The sequence below is a fragment of the Miniopterus natalensis genome, chromosome 20, assembly GCF_054644295.1.
Source record: "Miniopterus natalensis isolate mMinNat1 chromosome 20, mMinNat1.hap1, whole genome shotgun sequence".
Classification (NCBI taxonomy): domain Eukaryota; kingdom Metazoa; phylum Chordata; class Mammalia; order Chiroptera; family Miniopteridae; genus Miniopterus; species Miniopterus natalensis.
In genome coordinates, this window is record NC_142100.1 from 12,135,144 (window position 1) to 12,157,091 (window position 21,948).

A 21,948-nucleotide genomic window follows, 5' to 3' on the forward strand; every position below is an offset into this window, starting at 1 on the left:
CCACTCCCACCCAATCCCCTGGGACCTGTAGGTGAAGCACTAGATCCGGACCCAGGCAGGCCTGACCCTCCTGGCACACTGGGCCTGGGTAGCCCAGGCCCCTGCCCTCAACCTTCCTCTGGATCCAGTATCAAGCATATGGGCCACTTTCAGGCACAGAATAGCAGCCAGGCTGTACTCGGCTTTCACTCTGCCATGTGGGGAGACATCACCCTGTTCTAGCCAGCGTAGCTGTGCGTGGAGGCCAGACCACTGGTCTGTAGGCCAATGTCACCCCTGCGCCTGCCTAGGTGTTCCAGATACCTGGAGTCTATGGAGTGACACCTCAGTCCCTGCTCACTGGTGTATTGACTCTGCCCCACTGGCTATGTGGCTATGGACAGGTCCTCTACCCTCTCTGGGCCCCAGCATCCACCTCAGTGAGATGAGCCTGGGCTGGGCCCATGAGATTGGGGTGAGCTGGCATGTGCTGTGGGCAGCAGTGGCCCTGGGGGGGTCTGAGTGCTGGTCACACCAAGCTCTTCTGGCCCTTCCCTTCCCAGTGGGCTCTAGGATGCTCACAGTCCATGGTTCTCCTGTGCCTGCCAGGGAGCAGGAGAGCATGGGTCAGACAGAGCCCACACCCCACAGGGAAGGAGCTGGCTGCTTCCGGCCAGCCTCAGATTAATGGCTTTTAATTTAGAATGTAATCAATGCAGCTTCTCTCTGGAGAGCTGGATGCTCCAGTCTGGGAGTGAGTTGTATGATTTGTGAGTGGGACAGGCAAGGGGCCCATGGTGCCCTCTTGGCTCTACTTTGACCTTGCTCTGCTTTGCCTGCAGCCAGCAGGCATCCTGGTCATGGAGGATTGCAACGTGCACTCGGCCGCCAGCATCCTGGCCTCGGTGAAGGAGCAGGAGGCTCGCTTCGAGCGGCTGACACGGGCGCTAGAGCAGGAGCGGCGCCATGTTGCCCTGCAGCTGGAGCGTGCCCAGCAACCTGGTGTGGGCAGCAGTGGTGGCGTGGGCAGTGGGCAGCCCTTGCCGATGGCCTGGCAACAGCTGGTCTTGCAGGTAACAGCCCAGTGACTCAGGAAGGGGAAGACAATCAAGGGGCCCTGGTGGGCCACAAGCCAGCATGCATTGGCTTATTGCAAGACCTCCTGGGCCTCTAGGGAGAGGAGAAAAGTGGGATCCCAAAGGGACTAGAAATCCCACATGGTTGTGCAGGGTACCATGTGATGAATGGGCAGGACACAACATGAATCCTCAGAGCAGCACCCTCCACTTGAGTAAGCCCCCAAGACCCAGGCAGCTGGACTGGGTCTATTCTGGGCAGCTCAGTGGCCAGCATGGTGACACTGAGGGGTTTGCCAGCCTTGGAGTCTCCCTGCCATGCTGTTCTTCATAGCATACATCAGTGGATCAGCCCCAGGGGAAGGCTCAAGCAAGGCCTTGGGCTCTGCCTGCAGCTCAGATGGTGACCTGGGTGCTGTTTCTCTACTGACTCAGACTGGTCTCAGGCCCCTGATCAGCCCCCAGGAGGTATGGAACCCTATGTGCTCTGTGGCCAGGCCATGAAAACTCTGAAGTTGGGGGTGTGTGCTCAGGAGTCAGGCTGCCTGGACTCCTCCCACCACCCACTGTGCCCCAATGCCTAACCTGCAGAGAGAGTGACAAAAGCACCTTACTCACAGGGTGGTTGGGGCAGGACAAGGAAATGCGGGAGTCCTGGAGTTTGGTGTGATGATTTTGGTTCCCATTAACTGAGGCATGGGGTAGGGGACAGGCAGGGTGGAGCTGTCCCAGGAACTTGCGGGAGCTGGGAATAGGGTCCTGGGTGGGGGTCCACCCTGCAGGCCTCCCACTGTGGCCCCTCCTCACAACTGGGCTCCAAGGCCTAGGGGTTAGATGCCTGCTGATTCCCCTGGGTTCCTCACAGTGATCCTTGGAGGGCTTCCCAGTGGGCTTCTCAGTTCCCTGGGCAGGACAACAGGGTTGCTCTCCTAAACTTGGCAGCTGGAGCCCCTCCAGATGTCCCCTAGCACATGCACACTCTCCTTCCTCTGGTCCTGCTCAGCCCTCCAAAGGTGAGGCCTATACCCCCAAACTCAAGGAGGGGTAGAAAAGCCCAGCTGGGCCATATGGGGACAGTGACAGCCACTGACCCCAAGGCTGCCCCTTAGGCGCCAGGCGCTCCATCCAGTCCTCCCAGGCCGGAAAAGGCTTGGGCCTTTAGCCCAGAGGGCACTGCCAAGGGTTAATGCCCCCAAGGGAAGATGTTTCCATAGCCCGGAGCTGCCTAGCTTCCTGGGAGCAGTGGAGGGAAGACCTCAGGCCACCACCCCTCTCAATCCATCACCCCTCCCCACCCAAGGCTTTCCCAGACTGCCCACGAGTTTCTCTCTCATGGGAGGAGATGGTTTTCGCAGGCTGAGATGAGAGAGAATGTGTGTTCCCACGGCAGTGGCTACTCTGGCCGGGCTGATGGGATGCAAGGGAGGTGGGGCCACATCCAGCTGTCCAGGCCTAGCAGCCTCGATGCCAAACCTGCTTTCCAGATCCATCTCAGCATGAGGTGCCTGGTGATCTACCTGCTGAGCCACAGGGCTACCTGGAGCTGGTCCTCAAGGTCAGAGACAGGCTCTGCACAGTTTGGGAGCTAGTAGCAAGGCAAGTAGCTGGGGCCAGGGGGTTGAGAGGCCAGGGGCTACTGATGCTGTGACCTCCTAGGCTGCTCCACAATCCTGGCTGCCTGCCCTTCATCATCCATCAGGAAAGGCCCCCTCCTCCAGACACCTGGCTGGAGCAGGGCTGGCCCTCACCGCAGTGTGTATGGGGGGGGGGCTGGAATATGGGGGCGGTCATCACTCTGGGGACCTAGCCGACTTCAGGCTGGGGCACTAACAGCTGGTGGAATTTGGGAGAAGATAGAAATGAACCCAATGTAAGCATCCAGGCCAAGTTCCCTTAGGGCAGTGGTCCAGCCCTCCTGCTCCTGCTTCTGTTCCACCTAGGGCTGCCATGGATAGATGATATAGGGGGCCAGTGGTGAGGTGAACTCACCCCTGTGCAGGTGGTAAAACTGAGGCTCAGAGGGACATGCATTGGACACCCAGAGTCCTTGAGTATGGTGGCTGCAAGGTCGTACATGGCATGCTGTGGAAGAAAAGAGGATCGGTGGTGGCTTGGTTTTCTGACTGGGGTCTGTGGAAAAACAGGAGGAGGCAGGAGGCCAGGCCTGGACCTCCTCTCTTTCCTGACACATTTAATCTCCCTGAGCTGGGCCCAGCTCTGTTCTTCCTAGAGCCTAGTTACCTTGATCATAATGCAAGAGCCACTGGCTTGTCTTGTCTTTGTGGGACATGACCCAAGAGGTGGCCCAGCCCAGCCCTTCCCTTCTCTCCATTTGTTTCCAGCAGAGCCAGATTCCCCAGGGTGTGGCTGCACCTTCTCACCAGGCTTCTGGGAGGAGGGGAGGAATACATCCTGATTAACCCCCTACTCTGAACCCCCTCCCCCCACTTCCCAGTAGATCAAAGGCATGGAGGAGAGAGGTTCTAAGGCAGCTCAGCCTCAAAAGCTTTCACCCAGGGTCACCCAACAGTTTTTTTCTCCCTTTGATCTGCTCTGACACTCCTCAGAGGGTGGTGGGATCCTGGGCCTGTGTGTTAAGGGAGAAAATCCAATACAAAGTGGGCCAGGGAAGGTCAGTTTGCCAGGTCCAGGTTGAGCTCTGTGGGGACACTTATTTGGGGGGGGGTGTCGCTTTTTGGGTATGGGCAGGGGCCTGGAGGGGGATCTGAGAGATCTTGCAGTGCTGAAATCGTAGTAACTACTGTCTTATCGGCCCCCATTTCACAGCAAGGGAAACTGAGTCGCAGCTGGGATGTGCAGCTTGTGCCATTGAGAGTGGCCTTGACTCTGTCCCTGGCCGCACTGGACCCTGCACTGCCAGAATTGTTTCCTCAACTCTGCAGGGGGAGAGACGCATGAGCTCTTTTACTGGGGGAAAACCTAAGTCCGGAGAGAGGGACAGGGCACATCGCTGCGGAGGAAAAATATCACCCCCGCGGGAAGAGGGGTGCGGGGGAGGGACGAGAACCCAGACCCGCTGCAGGAGAGACCCCCGCCCGCCCAGGCCGCAGAGCTCCGCCCCGCCCCGCCCCGCCCACCGGCCCCCGCCCCGCCCCGCCCCGCCTGGGCGCGGCCCCGCCCGATTGGCTGCTCGCCGTGACCACCGCCAGGTCCGCCCCCGCGGGGAGCGAGTCCGCGGAGCCCGAGCCCGAGCCCAAGCGACCGAGGCGTCGGAGCAGAGCCCGGTCCAGCCGCCGCTGCCCCACCTCCGGCCCGCACCTCCCGAGCCGGTCCAATGCCGGCCGAACTCAGACAGGTTGGAGGGAACTTGGTCCCGGGCGATGGGGCCCGGTCCCGGGACCGGCTGCGGAGGGCGGGGCGCCGGCCTCCCCGGGAGGACCCGCTTTTGTTCCTGGAGCCGGCGGCCGGAGGCGGCTATTGTCTGCGCTCCGAGCCGGCGCGTCGGCCCCTGCCAGGCAGGGCGCGGAGTGGGCGCGCCTCCGGGGGCTGTGCGCCGCGCGGGGCCGCGGGGTCTCCGGGGGCCGGGCGCGGGGGCCCCGGGCGGTGCGACCCTGCGCGGGGAGCGGGGCCGGGACTGGGTGGGTGCACCTGAGGCCAGCGCCCAGGACAGGTGCAGGCGACAGGGGCGGGGCGCGAACGCCTTCCCGAGCAGCCCCTTCTATGCAGGAGGGAGGCCGAGTCCGGACGGGGAAGCCCGGCTAGGCCGCCTGCTCCTGGGGGCTCGCTGGGCCTCCCCTCCAAAGCCCCAGCGCGGGTTCCGACTCGGGACCTGCGAAGGAGATTCCGGAGGGAGCCTTAAGGGAAGCCCCGTCTGCAGCAGCAGCGCACGTGAGGGGAGGGGTGGAGGACGGCCCTGCCCACGTGCAGAGGCGGGTGGGGTCTCTGAGGAAAACCCGGCAGGCTGCTTTCCAGTCCTGGGGCTGGGGGAGGCATGTGGGCAGTCTGCACTCTTGCCCACAGGGGGCGGGGTCCAGTGACAGGCCCCGAAAGGGCTGGGGGGGGGAGGGACACACACAACCGCAGGGCGCCCTGTCCTGGGAGGTAGGTCTCCCAAACACCTGCCTTCTGGGACAGCCAGCCAGTCTCTGCCTCCTCTGTATCCCTGGCGTGGCCCCCAGGGTCTGGCCACTGACTACCCCAGAGATGGAGGGGCCATTGGGGAAGTTGGGGGGATTTGGGCCACAGTGTAGCCAATGGATGTGGGCTGGGTTTGGGGAAGTTGGGCGAATGACATCCAGCTCTGCTTTCTGTGTCCCACAAGCCTGGTCCCCTAGCCTGCTGGGCACCCACTACCCCTTGGCCTCTCTGCCACTCGGCATGAGGCTGTGCCCTGGCAGTAGGACTGCTGCCGTGGAGGATTGAGCTCCATTCTGCCAGGGCTGGGCAGAGGCCGTGGGCGTCAAGGGAGAGGGTTTCTGTGGTGGTCAAGGGCTTGCTCCCTGGTGGGAGATGCCACCCCTCTGTTCATTCAGCAGCACCCATCTTATGTCTTCTGGGGACCTGGCCCCAGGGGTTGTAGGAGCCAGGTGTGGAATCCCACCTTAACCCATTCCCTGTGTTGGGCAGCAGAGCCATGGACAGGGTGGGGCACCCGCTCCTCAGTTCCTTCTTCATGATATAGACCATGGGTGCTCATCAGACAAATGTAGGTGATGCAGGTAGATCCATGCCTCTGGGACCCCAGTCCAGCCAGTCCCCCCATTACAACTTGGCTTGTTTCCTCTGCCCCCTCCCTCGGCCATTCCCACATGTACCCCAGAGGCTATTGTGGACTTTTGCCCAGGTGGCGGCCCCTCTATGCATTGTCTCACATCTGGCCACAACGGTGGACTGGCACTATCCCCTGCCTGTCCCACAGCCTTGACGACCTAGGTCCTACCTGTTTCTGTATAAAGCTGAGCCCCTGGTGTGTGAAGGGGCCCAGGGCGCTCTTGCTGTGCTCAGCTCTGTGCCTCCAGGCACTCTCATGAGAGCATTACCTTCTGGGGTTCTCCAGGCCCCTCCCATAAGTTCAGACGAGCTCATGGGAAACCCCAGGTTTGGGCAGCAGCCCCTTTCCGGACCCGGGCCCAAGTGGACCATGGATAGGTGTATCACAGGACGGATTTGGGCTCTGGAGGCTGGGCTCTGGAGGCTGGGCAGTGGTTCCAGTGAGAGCTGCAAGGATAAGGCCAGGGCTGGAGAAGGAGCACCAACACACAGTTGACAGGACTTGGCAGGATTTGGGACATGGAGGAGGGCTGGGGGTGGTGTGTCCATGCAGGTGCCCATGTCTGGGGTATAAGGGGTTAGGGAGTACTGGGGCTGCCAGGCCAGGGGTCCCTGAGGCTGGGCTGGCCTGGTAGGTGGACATGGGTGGTACATGGGACCCTAGAGCAGGACCTCAAGGCCAGACAAGGATCCAGGCATACTGGTCAGCTGCCTCTGTTGAGCACCAACTGTGTCCTGGTCATCAGCCCATGATCCCATATCCCCACCCCAAAGATGTTGCAGAGTCCCAGGCCATGGGTCGACCTTGGGCCTCAGTTCCCCCATCTGCTGTCAGCTGTGAGACACCTATAATGGATGCCTGGATGGTGGTTGAGGGAGTCTGGACACAAGAGGAGGTGGTGGGATGTGTGTACACATGCAAGTGCCTCTGTGGATGGTGGGCACTGTGTACTTAGTGCTGTTAGGAGAGCACACAAACTGATTTACTCAGGCCTATGGGCCAGGCTGGCTTCTCATGCACACGTGTGTCCCTGTTATAAGGACCAGGTACATGCACATGTGTGTCCAGGTCCCTGTCTGCATGAGTGTGCCCAGGCATATGTAGTGGGGGCCAGGCCTTCCCATGATCTCTGGTGACTCAGGCTCCTGCCTGCCTGCCTGCCTGCCTGCCTGGGTGAAGTCATCTCCTGTATTTAGCTCCCTGAGGTCATTTGCCAGCAGGGGCTCTTGGTGCCTCAGGATCGTGCAACAGGGCTGCCCGGACTGGGTGTTTGTGGGTGATGCTACAGAATGGTCAGGCCTTATTGGAGGGCTTTGGCTTTCCTGGACACCCCACCCCCTCATCCTCCTGACTTCACTGTATCAGAACCTCACCACAGGTCTGAGTGAGAGGAATAAGCTGGACCACAGAGTAACATTGGGGTCTGAGATGTGCTCCCCCCATTCCAGCCAGGGAGTAGGGGCTCTTCTGAGAGTGATAATGTATGCAAATGTATGCAAACCTACTGAGGGGCCATATCTCACTGGCAGTGTAGTGTCCTGGGCAACAGTTCTGGTTCCCTTCTGTCAGTCTTGCGTCTTGTCCTGCCCTGACACTTGCAGCCACCAGAGCAAGGCCTGAGGCCCCTCCATGCCTGTCCCTCCCGAGCCCAGCAGAAAGAATTCAGTCCTTGCCACCACACATTTGTTCTGTACTTGCTAAATACAGATGGGGCACCCTAGGCCCCAGCAGTGACAGGCTGTTCCTGAACCTTCTCCTGTTCCAGAACTGTCCTGGCTCCCCAGTGCCCTCCAAGAAGTGCTCAGGCCACCCTGCCTGGCAGCCCATCAGCATGTCTCTACTCTGGGCCTCAGTTTACTTCTCTCCCAGGAAACTGTGCTCCTCCTCCCTGGCCAGGTCTCCAACAGTCACTCCACCTGCATCCCAGGACTGAGAAGGTGACAGCCAAGGCTGTGGCCCACAGGGGTGAGGTGTGGCTAAAAGGCTTTGCAAAATTGCTTTCTATGCAAAATTGCCTTCTGTACGGATGCCTGAAATTAGCAGTTTGTGAAGTTTTAGGTAGAGCTTCTCTCTTCTGTCAGGCCTGTTTCCCTTTTATAAAATCACATGTTTTCTTCTGCTTGGGATGGGGTAGGGGTGTGCATTCTGTGGCCTCTTCCTTCCTGTGTTGCCAGAGGCCGAGGGATGCACCTGTCCTATCATATTGGTTCAGGGCCCTCCCTGGATCCTTGAAGAGGACCCAGAGCTTCAACACTACAAGCAGTGGGGAGGGCTCAAGCATTCCTTCAGGACAGGACCCCAACCTGGGAAAATGTCACACCCTGAGGACCTCAGGAGGCAGCACCTAAAGGCAGCTCTGACTATCTTTCCCTGCATAACTCCGAGGCCCAGAGACAGGAGCCAGAGTAGGGCTCTGAGGCCACACAGATGCAGTTGGGAGCTTCTGGCCTTCCCTGGGCCTCAACTCCATGTCTGTGCAGGCCTGCCTGGGGCTCCCACAGGGGACCCATCTGGCAAGGCCTGGGGCCTGGGCCGCAAAGCAGAGCCTGTTCTTCTGCTGACCCAGCCCTGGCTGTCCAGGAATGCACTCCCCATTGCCCGCCTCCTGTGGCTTGGGTTTCAACTCCTACCCATCCTGGCCAGATGCTGACCTTGAGACGTTGGTCCTGTGTGGGTGACCCATGTGATCAGAGACCCAGGGATAGACTCTTGACCCCTGTGCCACTCAGCACAGCAGGAGTCTGGCCAGCTCTGCTGAGGGCTGGGCTGTCCTCTTTGAGCCTCAGTTTCCCCACTGGCTAGTAGGCATATGGGTCTTTGAAGGGCCTCTGTCCAGAGCCATCTTATCTGGAATTCCACCATGGTTATCCCCTGCAGGGGTGATGGAAAGGCAAGGGGGGCACAGGTTGAGAATGAGGCAGGTGATCGGGAGCTGAGGGCCATGGTTGGGAAGACCTGGGGTGATGGACAGGGAGGCGACATTGGTGTTCTTGTCAAGGACAAGCTAGGTACTCTTGGCCTGAACCCACTCTGGGCTCTCTGACGTGACACCCAAGGTCTTAGTGACGGTAGGGCCAGGACTTGCCCACTCAACACCCCAAGAGTGTCTGGGCCGGAAGGAGTGTGAGGGTATTTTGGTGCTCTGAGTGCACAGGGCATTCTGGGAGCTGGGTATTTCTGGCCTGCGAGGGTGTCTAGCTGGCCTTAGGGCTGGGGGGTGGGGTGGAGCCTAGGCATGGTCCAGGCAATTGGTGAACTACTGAAACTGCCACCCTAAGGCCACTAAACATTTCTGAGGTGGGGCAGGGAGGAGGCCCAGGATACCTGGAGAACATCCAGTGGGTTCCTTCTGGCCTCCTTGTGCCTCCAGGAGCCTGCTGCTGTCAGGCCGCGCAGCTAAGACACAGCCACCAGCCCCTGGGGACCCCTTGGGATGGGGCAACAGGGCAGGGTCAGCCCCTCTGTTCAGAAGCAGAGACATACTGTTGTCCTCATAGTGGGACTAAAACAGGTCCTAGGGTGAGTGGGTTCTGGGGATGGAATGAAGTCATTCCTGGCATCCAGGCTAGCACCTTCCTACGCTCTAGGGTGGGTTGAGCACTGGGTTTTCCCACCAACACCCACACCCCTCACCCAGGAGCAGAGCCCAGGCAGCCAGGTCTCACTGGCCACAATGCCGGAGGCGCCTGAGGTGCTGGAGGAGACAGTGACGGTGGAGGAGGACCCTGGCACTCCCACCTCCCATGTGTCCATTGTCATGTCAGAAGACGGCACGACACGGCGCACGGAGACCAAGGTATAGCTGGGCACAGGTGGTGGGCAGATGGGCTATGTAGCCGCAGTTGTCCCATGTGTAGAGTGGGCACATGTCCCAGCCTCCTGGGGGCCGCTTGTTCGGGTGGAAGTCTGAGGCCACTGTCCCTGTGGGGCAGTGTCTGGGCCTCTCAGGCTGTCCAGCCCATTGGCTACCTACTTACTCACCAGGTCACCAAGACGGTCAAGACGGTGACTACACGAACAGTGCGCCAAGTGCCCATGGGCCCAGACGGCCTCCCCCTCCTGGATGGTGGCCCCCCACTAGGGCACTTTGCCGATGGCCCCCTGGACCGGCACTTCCTGCTGCGTGGGGGTGGCCCAGCGGCCACACTCTCTCGAACCTACCTCAGCAGTGGGGGTGGCTTTCCTGACAGCCCTGAGCCCCGGGATGTCCCCAGCTATGGCAGCCTGTCCCGTGGGCTGGGTGTGCGGCCCTCTCGTGGTGGCTCCCTTGGCCCCGGCCCTGGTGATGGCTGCTTCACACTGCCTGGCCGCCGTGAAGCCTTCACCGAGGGCCCTGAGCCAGTGCTGCCAGCCGGTCGCTCCCAGCCCGAGCGCTTCCAGGCAGAGCCATATGGCTTGGAGGACGACACACGCAGTCTGGCTGCTGATGACGGGGGTGGCCCGGAGCTGGAGCCTGACTATGGCACGGCCACGAGGAGGAGGCCTGACTGTGGGCGGGGCCTTCGCACTAGGTGAGCACCCTGTGCCCTGCCACTGCCTCCAGGGAATCTGCCTTCCACTCTCCTGTCACAGAGTATACCCCACAGGTAGTCTAGTTGCTGGGCCTAAATCAGTTAGTAATGCACACGTCAGTTTGAAATGGCCTCCATTCTCAAGGACGGCAGCAAGAATAGGCCCTGGGATGGTGGAAGTTGCAGGACCGGGGCATGAAGCTGGTGACAGTGCCCAATACCTGCTGCCCCTGCTCTAGGCAGGTGACCCTGAAGACAGGAACCCAAGAGACTCAGGGTGTCTCTCAAAGCTTGAAGCTTCAGCCTCTCCCAAGGCCTCAATTTCCCCCATACATAGTTGCATCGAGAACCCAGGCCCCCTGCTACCCAGCCCTGCCCTTCTCAGCGTAACCTCTGGATCTGTTCCCTCTGCCCTCAGTATTTTTATCTGTAGAGTGGGAACATGACCACAACCTGGGTCTGGAGTATGCTGCATGACCATGGGCAAGACACCTGGCCCCTCCTAACCTCAATCCCTCCTGAGAAGTGGGTTTGATGGTAAAAACCCCTGTGGACATCTGTGCCCTGGGGGACTGGTGGTCTGACTGCTCCTCAGATGGGCCCACCAGGATTGCCATGTGCAGAGAGGATCACTTCCCTTGATGGGCCGCATGGGAAGGTGGGCCTTCCAGTCATGGACAAATATTTCATAGAAATGCATTTAGCTCAGAATCGGGGACACTGCCTTGTGATGAGTGTGAGCAAGCCCTGATGACCATTGGCTGGGACTTGTTTCTGTCATTGGTTCTGAGTCAGTTCTTGCTGGGCTGGGATATGACTCTCAGTACCCATGTGGTGCTTGGGGTAAAGTACCAACACTCCAGGCCCAGGCCCCCCCCTCTTTGGGTTCACGTTCCCCTGGAGGTCTGTTGGGGCAGCTCAGGGGCAGGGCCAGCAGTCAACGAGAATATGTTCGTGTGCCCTGCTCACTTGCACAGGGCCTATGAGGATGTGGCAGATGATGGCGGTGAGCTGATGGAGGAGAGGCCCCCATTCCCAGCCATGACAGCACCCCTGGCCCAGCCAGAACGGGGCAGCCTGGGCAGCCTGGACCGGATGGTGCGGCGCTCACCGTCTGTCGACAGCGCCCGCAAAGAGCCACGTTGGCGGGACCCTGAGCTACCTGAGGTACTGGCCATGCTGCGGCACCCTGTGGACCCCGTGAAGGCCAATGCGGCTGCCTACCTGCAGCACCTGTGCTTTGAGAATGAGGGTGTCAAGCGGCGTGTGAGGCAGCTGCGGGGGCTGCCCCTGCTTGTGGCTCTGCTGGACCACCCGAGGGCAGAGGTGCGGCGCCGGGCCTGTGGGGCACTGCGCAACCTCTCCTACGGCCGAGACACTGACAACAAGGCGGCCATCCGGGACTGCGGTGGCGTGCCCGCCCTGGTGCGCCTGCTGCGGGCCGCCCGGGACAATGAGGTCCGAGAGCTTGTCACAGGTGAGTATCACCTGGCCGCCCTGCATCCCCTGGGAAGAGACGAGAGCGAGGCTTGGCCAGGGAAAGCCACCCCATTTAGTCAGAGGAGTCCCAGCTGCTGGGGGCAGGCGTCAGGTGCAGATGCCATGAAAGGTCCCCAGTCTCAACCTCTGACTTTGCTGCCACTGGTGGGGGCTGGCACTGGGCCCCTCAGGCAGGCCCCCTCCCTGCCTGGCCCCACTCCCAATAGGGCAGTGGTGGGGACTGTGCCATGTGGGACCTGAGTGGCCAGGCAAGGTCATATGGCCACTTCTCAGTGTGGCCCCAGTTGTGGTAGTCCTATCCACCCGTGTGGCTGGGAAGGGGTGGGGAAGAGAAGGCACCTGCTATATCTAGCCCCAGGCTCCCTGCCTGCCCCTCCTCTTGTCCCAGCCCCTCTGGGCCCCCACCCCCTCCACAGTGGGAGCCAGTGGTGAGTGCTCTGTGCCTGGGCCAGGGGGTGCATTTGGAAAATCTCTAACAGCTTTTGTCACTTCCTACCTTCTGGTCTGAGCTGGGGCATGATGGAGGGCACAGCAGGTCCTGAGCAGTCACATGGGAGGTAGGGGGGCAGTACCCATGGTCAGCACTGGCTGGTCAATGGTGCCCCACAGGCACACTCTGGAACCTGTCATCCTACGAGCCCCTGAAGATGGTCATCATTGACCATGGCCTACAGACACTGACCCACGAGGTCATTGTGCCCCATTCGGGCTGGGAGCGAGAGCCCAATGAGGACTCCAAGCCACGGGATGCCGAATGGACGACTGTCTTCAAGAACACATCAGGCTGCTTGAGGTGGGGGTGGGGCTGGGCTCAGGCACCCCCTGAGCAGCCGCCCTGAGCTGTTCCTGGTCAAGGAGGCAGGAGCTGGGTACCATAACCTGCATGCACACAGCTATCCTGGGATAGCCATGTCCTCAGATCCCAGATAACTGAGAAGACAGCTAGCTGCCCAACTCTTAGGACTGAGTCATCACAGTTCCTGTCCAAGTCTTGAGAATGCGGCCTGATGGGGCTGGACTCACTCCCAAGGGCCTCCTCTGGACAAGATCTGCCATCCTATTGTGCAGTACCCCATGGCCCTATCCATGCCCAGCCTCTACCCATTCTTCCATCATCATGACATCCAGGGAATGGGGAGCCAGGATCCTCATTTTCAGTCTGCCTCAGAGGCCTCATCCCACCTCCTGTGACCTCTCTCCCCACACCCTGGGAGGCCCTGCAAAGACCCCACAGGCAGTCCTGGGTCCCTTCAGTCCTGTCTATCAAGATATCCCCCTGTCGCCCTATAGAGTCCTGACCTCAGGAAAAGTGGAGCCCAGTGCTGCCATTGGGGCAGGGGAAACCCAGAATTGCCTGAGCACCTGTGCACAGATACAGGCCTCTGGACCCACCTCTGTCCCTTTAAATTCAGCTGGGAGTCAGGAAAGCCTCTCTCCCACCCCCTTCCACAGAGATGTCACTTTAGGGCTCCCTCTCCAGGGTCTCAGTGGTCAGGCCAGGCTCACCTTCCTTCACTGCTGCAGGCTTGTGTCATCTGCCAATAACCCCACCAGGGCAGTGTTAGCTCCCATTTTGCAGATGAAAACAAGACCCCAAGGCCAGGTGGGGGTCGGGGAGTTGCAGTGGGAGCCAGGGGTCACGGAGCTTGCTCTTGGCTACCCAGGAACGTGAGCTCAGATGGTGCAGAGGCCCGGCGGCGACTTCGGGAGTGTGAAGGGCTGGTGGACGCACTCCTGCATGCCCTTCAGTCAGCCGTGGGCAGAAAGGACACGGACAACAAGGTGGGTGGGTGTGAGACAGGATGGTCCCAGCAGGTCCCAGCCAGGGTCAGTCTCACAACCTCCTGCAAAGGCTCAGGGAGATGGGCCAGAGGCAGGGCCCAGGGGGCTTGAACTGTATGGGAGCACAGAGGGAACAGGCCTGTGCGTCCAGGGCAGCACAGGCCACCTCGTAGTGACCATACTGTGAAGTGGGCCTGCCACGAAGCCCAGGTCCTACACGAAGTCGGTGTTTCATCCGTTTCGTCTCTTGGTCCCTCCTTGATGGTTCTTGCCCGAGTGGGCCCCCTAGCTCAGGCCTCCATGTTTCGGCACCCCCAGTCCACTCGGTGCACACAGGCTGTGGCCAGTCTTCTCTGAGAGGCTTAGCATCCCCCTCGCCTACCCGGCCGTGCCACACCAGCTCTCTTCTCCCAACAGTCGGTGGAGAACTGCGTATGCATCATGCGGAACCTGTCCTACCACGTGCACAAGGAGGTGCCCGGGGCCGACAGATACCAGGAGGCCGAACCTGGGCCCCTTGGCAGTACTGTGGGCTCCCAGCACCGGAGGCGGGATGATGCTGGCTGCTTCGGTGGCAAGAAGACCAAAGGTGTGTGGGTGGGCCTGGGGTAGCACTTTAGCACCACTCCTCCCTGCCCCACCAGGCTCAGACTCCATACCCATGGCATTCATGGTCAGCTACCAGCAGGCAAGTGGGGAAGTAGGGAGCCAAGGAGGCTGCACCACCCTGGGATACCCATCCAACAGACCCAGCCTTTTCCATTCTGCACTCTGGGGACCCCAGGGGATGGTAGGAGAGAACCCTTGTGGTGGCCCCGACCAGTGCCTGGACCTAATCCGTTAGCTCTAGGGAGGGTTCTGTGGGCCTAAGTTTGGAAAGTACCAAAGATGATGCCATCTTCTGGCATTGGTAGAGCAACTGAAGTCCCTGAGAAGTTCTGAGGGCAGCACCCCACCCCTCCTGCGTACCACCCCCACCTTCAGGGTGCAGGTTCCAAAATTACCCAGCAGCTGCCAGGTGGAGTCTGTGTACCGCCCTCACTGGTCCCACCTGTGTGGGCCTTTTCTGATCCTTCTACTTGTGGGCACTCAACCCCCAAAAGTAATTGGAGTGAGATTCTATATGCCACCTGTTTAACCCAGGTTGTGCAGTGGGTAGTTGAGGCTTCCTGGGAGGGCACAGGGAGGGGTGCTGCCTGCTCAGGCTCCTCTCCTTTCTCCTGTGCTTCCTCCGGCTGCCCAGAGGACTGGTTCCATCAAGGTGAGTCCCTTTTTGTCCTGCCATCCAGGCCTGGCAGGTGCAGTGGGCCCCAGGGAGGCACCCAGCGCGCACACACACACACACACACACACACACACACATTGCTCAGGCAGTGGTCTTCATGACAACTGCAGGGCTTTCCAGCCTCAAAGTCCTGCCCCATCTGCAGTCTCTTCTCTGGGCAGCCATCTCCATGACAATGGCAGAAATGTCAGCCCTGAATTGGTTTGGAGGCCAAGGGGGTGTCTCCCTGTAACCCCAGACTTTGCTCCCCAGGCAGGGCTGGGCCTGGAGCTGCAACTGGGGCAGAGCCAAGGTGCTCAGGGCCTGGGGCTGTTTCTCCAATGGAATGGGGCATGTGTGACTCAGATAGGAACCACATAAAGGCCCCAGGAGGCCGGGCAGGTTGGGGGCCCCAGATCATCTAAACTCAGCTCTACTGCCTTCCAGAGGAGGAGAAACTCCTCCGTCTGAGGTGGGGAGGGTGGCCTGAAGGTGGTGATGCACTCACGGAGGTACAGGCCATGGCTGACAGGTATTAGGTGCTGCTGTAGGGGTTTGGCCTGTGAGTAGCCTCTTCCTTGGCCAACAGAGCCTGGGACAGGGTCTAGGCCCCAGATGGGCAAGTTTCCCCATGGGTGGAACTCATTGGCTCCAGCCCTGCCTCATGTGGCCAGGCATATCCTGTCTCTGTCAGCCCTCGGCTTTCCTGTGTGCACCTACCCACCATACAGCCAGGCTCTTGGATCCCTCAGGCAGCACAAGGAAGCCATTGGGCAGATCTGCAGTGCAGCTCCCAGCATCTGATGGGACATGAGTCCTGGCTGGGACATCCCTAGGTCCCACTGCCACCACTGCCTCCCCTGGGTCGACCTGTCTACCTGATCTCAGTATGCCTCTGCTCCTCTGGCCTCTTGGTGCCTGGACATGGGGGTGCTTTCTGGGCTCTAGGCAGGATAGTGCTGTGCCCAGCCCTCGTGATGTACACCTGCCCCCCACAGGGTCCGCCTCACCTCCCACTGCTCTTCTGTTCCAGGGAAGAAGGATGGGGAGATGGAACGAAACTTTGACACTTTGGACCTGCCCAAGAGAACCGAGGCCGCCAAAGGTGAGTGGATGGAGTGCAGTCCAGGCTCAGGACTGTCCAGGTAGTGAAGCTTTGTGCCACTAAGCAGGCCTAAAGGGCCTTGTGGATCCAATATGGAAAATGGGCCCACAGGTGTAGAGTTCCCCAGAGGACCATCTAGTCCCTGGGCACATGCAGAGGTTTAGAATCAGAGTCCGGCTACTTCAGGCTGGGTTGGGGGATAGAGAGGCCAGCACTTGCTGGGTCGCATAGCTTTGGAATGAAGCCCTCCATGAAGGGCAGGGGCTGGCTGGCAGGGCCTCTAGTGTCAGCTGAGGGGCTCAGGTTCACTTTGAGGGATTTGGGTACCGTGAGGGTGCAGTCAGATCCAGTACAGGGGCTGGGCCAGATCACCCTGATTCATGCAGGGGCAGAGTGGTTTGTGCTTCTAGTCCCATTTCTTTTGGAATCCTACTGTGTGCTGGCATTGTTCTGTGCAGTGGGAATCCAGCTTGAGTGAGAGATCCCAGGCCACAGCCCACCGTGTGAGCCCAGATGCTCCCAAGCAGAATGGAAGGGATTAGCCACAGGAGGTCTGGGAGAGCATCTCAGGCTGAGGAATAGCCTGGGCCAACACCTAAGGAGGCAACATGTTTAGGGAATTGGAAGCCCAAATAGGCTGGAGTGGAGGGAGCATCGGACATGAGAACTAGGAAGGGGGTATGACATATTTGGCGAGAGGATGGGACAGGGAGGTAATGTCCAGGAATAGGCAGAAGCTCCAGTGTGGGTACAGCAGCCTTGGAAAGCTGCTCAGCACCTCATTTCTGGAACACTGGGGGGAGCACTACTGCCAGGCTTGGACCTCTTGGAGGATGGGCCCTGTTGCTAAGGGCATGACCGTGGTCGTGGTCACACATTTTCAGTTATGTATGGGAGCTATGCTGTGTTGCTAGGGGAGGTAGGTCTTGTTGCTAGGCTCCACCCTCTTGCTGCACAGCCTCTGTTAGCTATTGGAGGGTGGGCCTTGTTGCTAGGGCGTTTGAGTCCTGTTGCTAGGGGAGAGGCCCTGGTTGCCACCTTCTCCCTACTGGTAGGCCTCCTGGATGCTCTGGTTGCCATACAGGTCTAATTCCATTTCTTTGGCATTAGGGTCAGGGGAAGAACAGCCTCTCCCAAACCCACTGCCTCTTCACTGAACCTCTGTTGGTTCCTCTGTGAAGTGGGACTGCTTTTTTTCATGGGTGGCCATAACACTGTTAAACGTTTCCTGCTTGCACACCCTTCCCTGGGTCCCAGCTCACCCTGATCCTGGGAGGGGGGGCGAGGCAGCTATGTGGGGAGGTCTGTGCCACCCTAGGCAGCTGGTGCTCTGTGCCCAGGCTTTGAGTTGCTGTACCAGCCCGAGGTGGTACGTCTCTACCTCTCACTCCTCACGGAGAGCCGGAACTTCAACACCCTGGAGGCTGCGGCTGGTGCCCTACAGAACCTCAGTGCTGGCAACTGGATGGTGAGAGGCCAAGTCTGGCAGGGAAGGGACAGAAGGGGAATCCCATGGGTCCCTGCCAGTGCCTACCCCTGCGTTTGCCCAGGCAGGGGGGAGGGGAGGAGAAGAGATACTGCACCTCCCCAAGGTCCGGGAGGTTCAGGCGCTAGGGCTGTAAGCAGTGTTCCCTGGGTGGTGGGGTGTGGAGGCATCTGGTGGAGGTAGAGCTAAGCAGCTGGTCTAAGGCTCTGTCAGGAGAACAGTCCAGCTGAAGGGAGTGGTCAGGGCTCAGGTAGGAGAGTGTGCTTCACGTGTGGTGGTCTGACTGCGTGCTGAGCACGCTCCCGCCTCCTCTGCTGCTGCAGTGGGCCACATACATTCGCGCCACAGTGCGCAAGGAGCGGGGTCTGCCGGTGCTGGTGGAGCTGCTGCAGTCCGAGACCGACAAGGTGGTGCGCGCTGTCGCCATTGCCTTGCGCAACCTTTCGCTGGACCGACGCAACAAGGACCTCATTGGTGAGGACGCAGATGGGGCTGAGCCTGGATGTGAACTGGGTGGATGGCTCTGGGTGTCCTGCTGTAGGGACTGAGGAACCCCATGGTTCAGGGGCCTGGCCTCCCCACTCTTGCTCTGTCCCGGCTGCTGGAGCCCTAGTCTGCTTCAGCTTGACCCAGCCTAGCCTCCTGTGCACCAGGCCCTTGTGTGCTCCCCTATCCTGAATCCACTTCTCCCCACGGGTGGGCAGAGGCGTGTCCTAAAACCGACCCTGTCCCTTAGGGAGCTACGCCATGGCAGAGCTGGTACGGAATGTGCGCAATGCGCAGGCTCCAGCGCGACCCGGGGCCCGCTTGGAGGAGGACACTGTGGTGGCTGTGCTCAACACCATCCACGAGATCGTGTCTGATAGCCTAGACAATGCACGCTCCCTGCTGCAGGCCCGTGGTGTGCCAGCGCTGGTGGCCCTTGGTGCCTCCAGGTATGTGGGTGTGTGGCAAGGAGGGAGGTCTGGGGGCAGGGCTGGACACTGACCTGTCCTGGGCCTGACCATAGCCAATCAGTGCGAGAGGCGAAGGCTGCGTCCCACGTGCTGCAGACTGTGTGGAGCTACAAGGAGCTGCGTGGTGCCCTGCAGAGGGATGGCTGGACCAAAGCACGCTTCCAGGTGTCGCCTGCACAGCCTTTCCTTTATCACTTTGCCAGGCTGGGTCCCTTGCTGGAGTGCCCTTGACCCCCACCTCTGTCTGTTTTACTCTCTCTCCTCCAGTCAGCTGCTGCTAATGCCAAGGGGCCCAAGGGAGCACTGAGTCCTGGAGGTTTTGATGATAGCACGCTGCCACTGGTGGACAAGAGCCTCGGTGAGTACCAGGCAGGGTTGGGGGTATGTGTGTGAACCCATCCCTAAGGTGGAGTAGCCCCTTCACCTGGTGCATTGATGGTGACAAGGCTGGTGAGGAGTGGAGGGAGGCTGGTCTTCTTATAGGAAAATGGCCTCAGGGTGGCCCCTTTCCCTGTTTGCAGCCTTCTACATCCACCTGTGGTATCCACATTGGTGCCATGTTGTGGAGGGGGGTGTTGCTAGTGGGCAGTGGCCCAGCAAAAGGATGCGAAGATGTTAGTGATGAAGGGTACCCAGGGCCTCTGAGACTGGCCCTGCCATGGGTTTTTCTGCCCTGGGCCCCCTGCTGCTGCTTGCAGCCAGTCAGCCACATGCTTGTGCCTTGCAGATGGTGAGAAGCCAGGCAGCCGGGATGTGATCCCCATGGAGGCCCTTGGCCCAGGTGAGTGCAGGTACAGCGCTGCTTATTTCCTGTGTGGGGAAGAGGGGGCCTGAAATGGGCCAGGTTGTTTTGCCCTGTGTGTGTGTCGCTGAGAAGGCCTTCCCAGGAGGCACTGGTTGGAAAAAAGAGAGATTTGGTTTAGGGGTGCTCAAGATATAATGGGATAGGGCAGCCAGGCAGAGGTCAGTGCCCAGGTAGGGTCTCTGGTCTTTTGCTGAAGAGAGGCTGGAGGATCCTGAGCTGCCAAGGGGGAGTAAGTGAGCTGCTGCAAGGCCTGAGCCATTTGAGGCGGGATGGTGAGAGCCAGGGGGAGGGCCTATGAGAAGACTTGTCCTGTGCCTCTAGGATGGTGCTGGGGCAGGGCAGGTGGGTGCCCTCTCCAGATGCACCCTGTCCCAGGGGCCCTGTCTAGACTGAGTGGGAGATCTGCTCCTGGATGCCTGCCCCTCAGAATTCCCCTTGTGCCCCCACAGATGGATACTCCACGATGGACCAGAGGGAGTGGAGGGCTCGAGGCAGTGCCCCCACAGGGGAGACCTCTGAGAAGGAACCTTTAAAAGTGAGTGGCTGTGGGCTGGTGCCCAGGGAGGTGGCATGTGCAGTGGTTGCCTGGAGAGGAGCTCAGGCAAGATGGGCGCTGGGTACCACCTGCAGTGGGGCTTACCTGTAGGGCAGCTGGGCTGGGAGACTGAACCCAGGGAGTGGCCCCTCCACCTTGGGACCCTCATATCAGAATCAGTCTGTGGGTGCAACTGGCTCAAAGCTCACACTCAGAGGGAGGGGGCACATGTCAGGGCACTGCCTGGCACAGTGCGCAGGACCCCGGGAGTCTGAGCAAGTGTGTCTGCATCCTACTCTGCATGTGTGTTCGTGGGCAAGGGCCCATCATCCTCCCACCTCCAGGGAAGCACCTGCCACCTGCTCTTTGCCAATCCCGTGGCTTTGGGCACAGGCCTCAGTGTATCCACTTGCCACTCTGCATTTGTGTGAGCCACATTAGCCTGGCTCCCTTCCCCCTCAGCCCTCCCCCCCTGCGCACCAGCATGGGCCCTGCCCCACTGACCAGTCCAGCCCCCAAGGTCAGCTCTGACTAACCTACTCTGTTCTGCCTCTAACACCCTCCTGCCCACTGCCCATCTGCTGCAGCCTGACCCCATCAGGAAGGCTCCTCCTCCAGGGCCCAGCAGGCCCGCAGTCAGGCTGGTGGACGCTGTGGGGGACGCTAAACCTCAACCCGTTGACTCCTGGGTCTAGCTTGCATGCCTGGTACGTTCTCTCCTGTGGTTGTTTGTCCAACTGTTTCCCGTTCTCTGGGCAGGGGCTTTTTGTTAATCTCAGCTGGCTGCATGCTCTGTTCTCCCTGCGTGCTCCCTAGTGGGACCACTCCCTGCTCCACCACCTTGAGCCTAGCCACCTAAATGCCCGTCTTGGGAAGGACAAGCCAAGTCAGGGCCCTGAGGGGATGGGACCAGAGCAGGGATGCCCCCTCACCCCCCCCCCCACCTTCAAATACCCCAAGCACACGGCCTCCAAAGACCAACAAGTTGGGATTGGCCCTGGTAGTGAGACTCTCAGGGTCATCCCACGCCACCCACAGCAGCTGCTTTTGTATACACCTCCATCCGCCTAGTTTTGGAGGTAGCCCCCAGCCCTTAGGCCACCCTGCTCAGCCTTCCCCTCTCCCTCCTCAGGGCCTGGGCCCAGCCTTTCATTCTTAGGAATCTGATCATGGGAAGAAGGGAACTCTAGGGCCAGCCTGCACAGACCCGGCTGCGGAGCCCAGAGCCCCCTGGTGGCAGGGGTTGGCAGCGCTTCTGCGCGGGAGTCAAGGCTGGACTTTCTGGACACGCTTCCCTTCCCACCCCCTGGCTCCCTCCCTCCTAACTCCCTAGGCAGAGTTAGCTGTTTACTGACATGGTGCTGTGTGCATGGTGCTGTGTGCAAGTGAGAGAGAAGGCTGGTGGGGCTGCAGGGCAGGGTCTAGGGAGGTGATAGGAGAGGGGGCGTGGCTTTGCTTTGGGGTCAGAGGAATAGGAGTGTGCCCCTGTATGTGTAGTGCCCCAGAAGAGCTGGGCAGTTGGCCCTGGGGACAGGCAGCTGGGCAGGTAGGGGCGCTCAGAAGGAGTTTGACTCTGGAGGGATGGAGGGGATCCCCCGGGTCCCAACTCCCCCGCCCTGTGTGGCAAGCCAACCACTGGGCTGGTCTAGGGGGGCTGATCCTGCAGAGAGGATTGGAGACAGTGAGATGGGGGTCAGGGTGTTCTTGCCCCCACCCTGCCCTTGGATGTGTGGAACCCCAGTGCAGTGGGAGCCTTCCTAAGTGACACTGGCCCTGGCGCAGTTTCTGCATCCTGTCCACCAGAGCCCTGGGGACTGACACCTCTGGGACTGACCCTCAGCAGCAGTGGGGGGACTGCTGTTCAGTGCCTGCTGTTTGTGACTTCAAAACAGAAGAAAAACACTGACAAAAAGCATTAAAAACAAAACCAAAATAAGACTGTATTGGTAAACACGTAAATTTTTGTAAGAAAATTTAAAAATTAAAAAAAGCAACAAAGGAACTTCTTTCATGGCTCAGACCTTTTGCCACAAACTGCTTGCTCCCTTTTTGCCAGGTTGGGATTGAGGTAGGTGGACCCAGGTGTCCAGCGGAATCTCGGCTCTCAGGCCCCATGGTCATTTCCCACACATGTTCTCCCAGACTCACTTTGATCCCTTCTACATACAAAGAAGAGTGGACTTGCTCCTGGGTGGTTAGCTGGGCCCTGAGCCCCGG

The 21,948-nt window shown here is 59.8% G+C and overlaps 1 protein-coding gene across 7 annotated transcripts; it reads left to right on the forward strand.

Moving 5' to 3' along the window:
* Positions 1-615: 615 nt before the first annotated feature.
* ARVCF (ARVCF delta catenin family member) lies at positions 616-21,733 on the forward strand. Of its 7 annotated transcripts, none has more exons than XM_016204367.2 (18): positions 616-1,052; positions 9,425-9,583; positions 9,772-10,298; positions 11,276-11,775; positions 12,408-12,591; positions 13,463-13,580; positions 13,998-14,169; positions 14,824-14,841; positions 15,878-15,949; positions 17,290-17,417; positions 17,759-17,909; positions 18,172-18,370; positions 18,445-18,556; positions 18,659-18,749; positions 19,119-19,172; positions 19,646-19,731; positions 20,319-20,438; positions 20,864-21,733. In XM_016204367.2, the coding sequence occupies exons 1-17, from the start codon at positions 774-776 to the stop codon at positions 20,424-20,426; spliced, it is 2,958 nt and encodes a 985-aa protein (XP_016059853.1). In that variant the 5' UTR covers positions 616-773; the 3' UTR covers positions 20,427-20,438; positions 20,864-21,733. The 7 variants fall into 7 exon arrangements, 6 of the variants coding, with proteins under 6 accessions (XP_016059853.1, XP_087684621.1, XP_087684622.1 ...); XM_087828495.1 differs by lacking the exon at positions 616-1,052 and adding an exon at positions 4,284-4,371; XM_087828496.1 differs by lacking the exons at positions 616-1,052; positions 14,824-14,841 and adding an exon at positions 4,284-4,371.
* Positions 21,734-21,948: the final 215 nt, after the last annotated feature.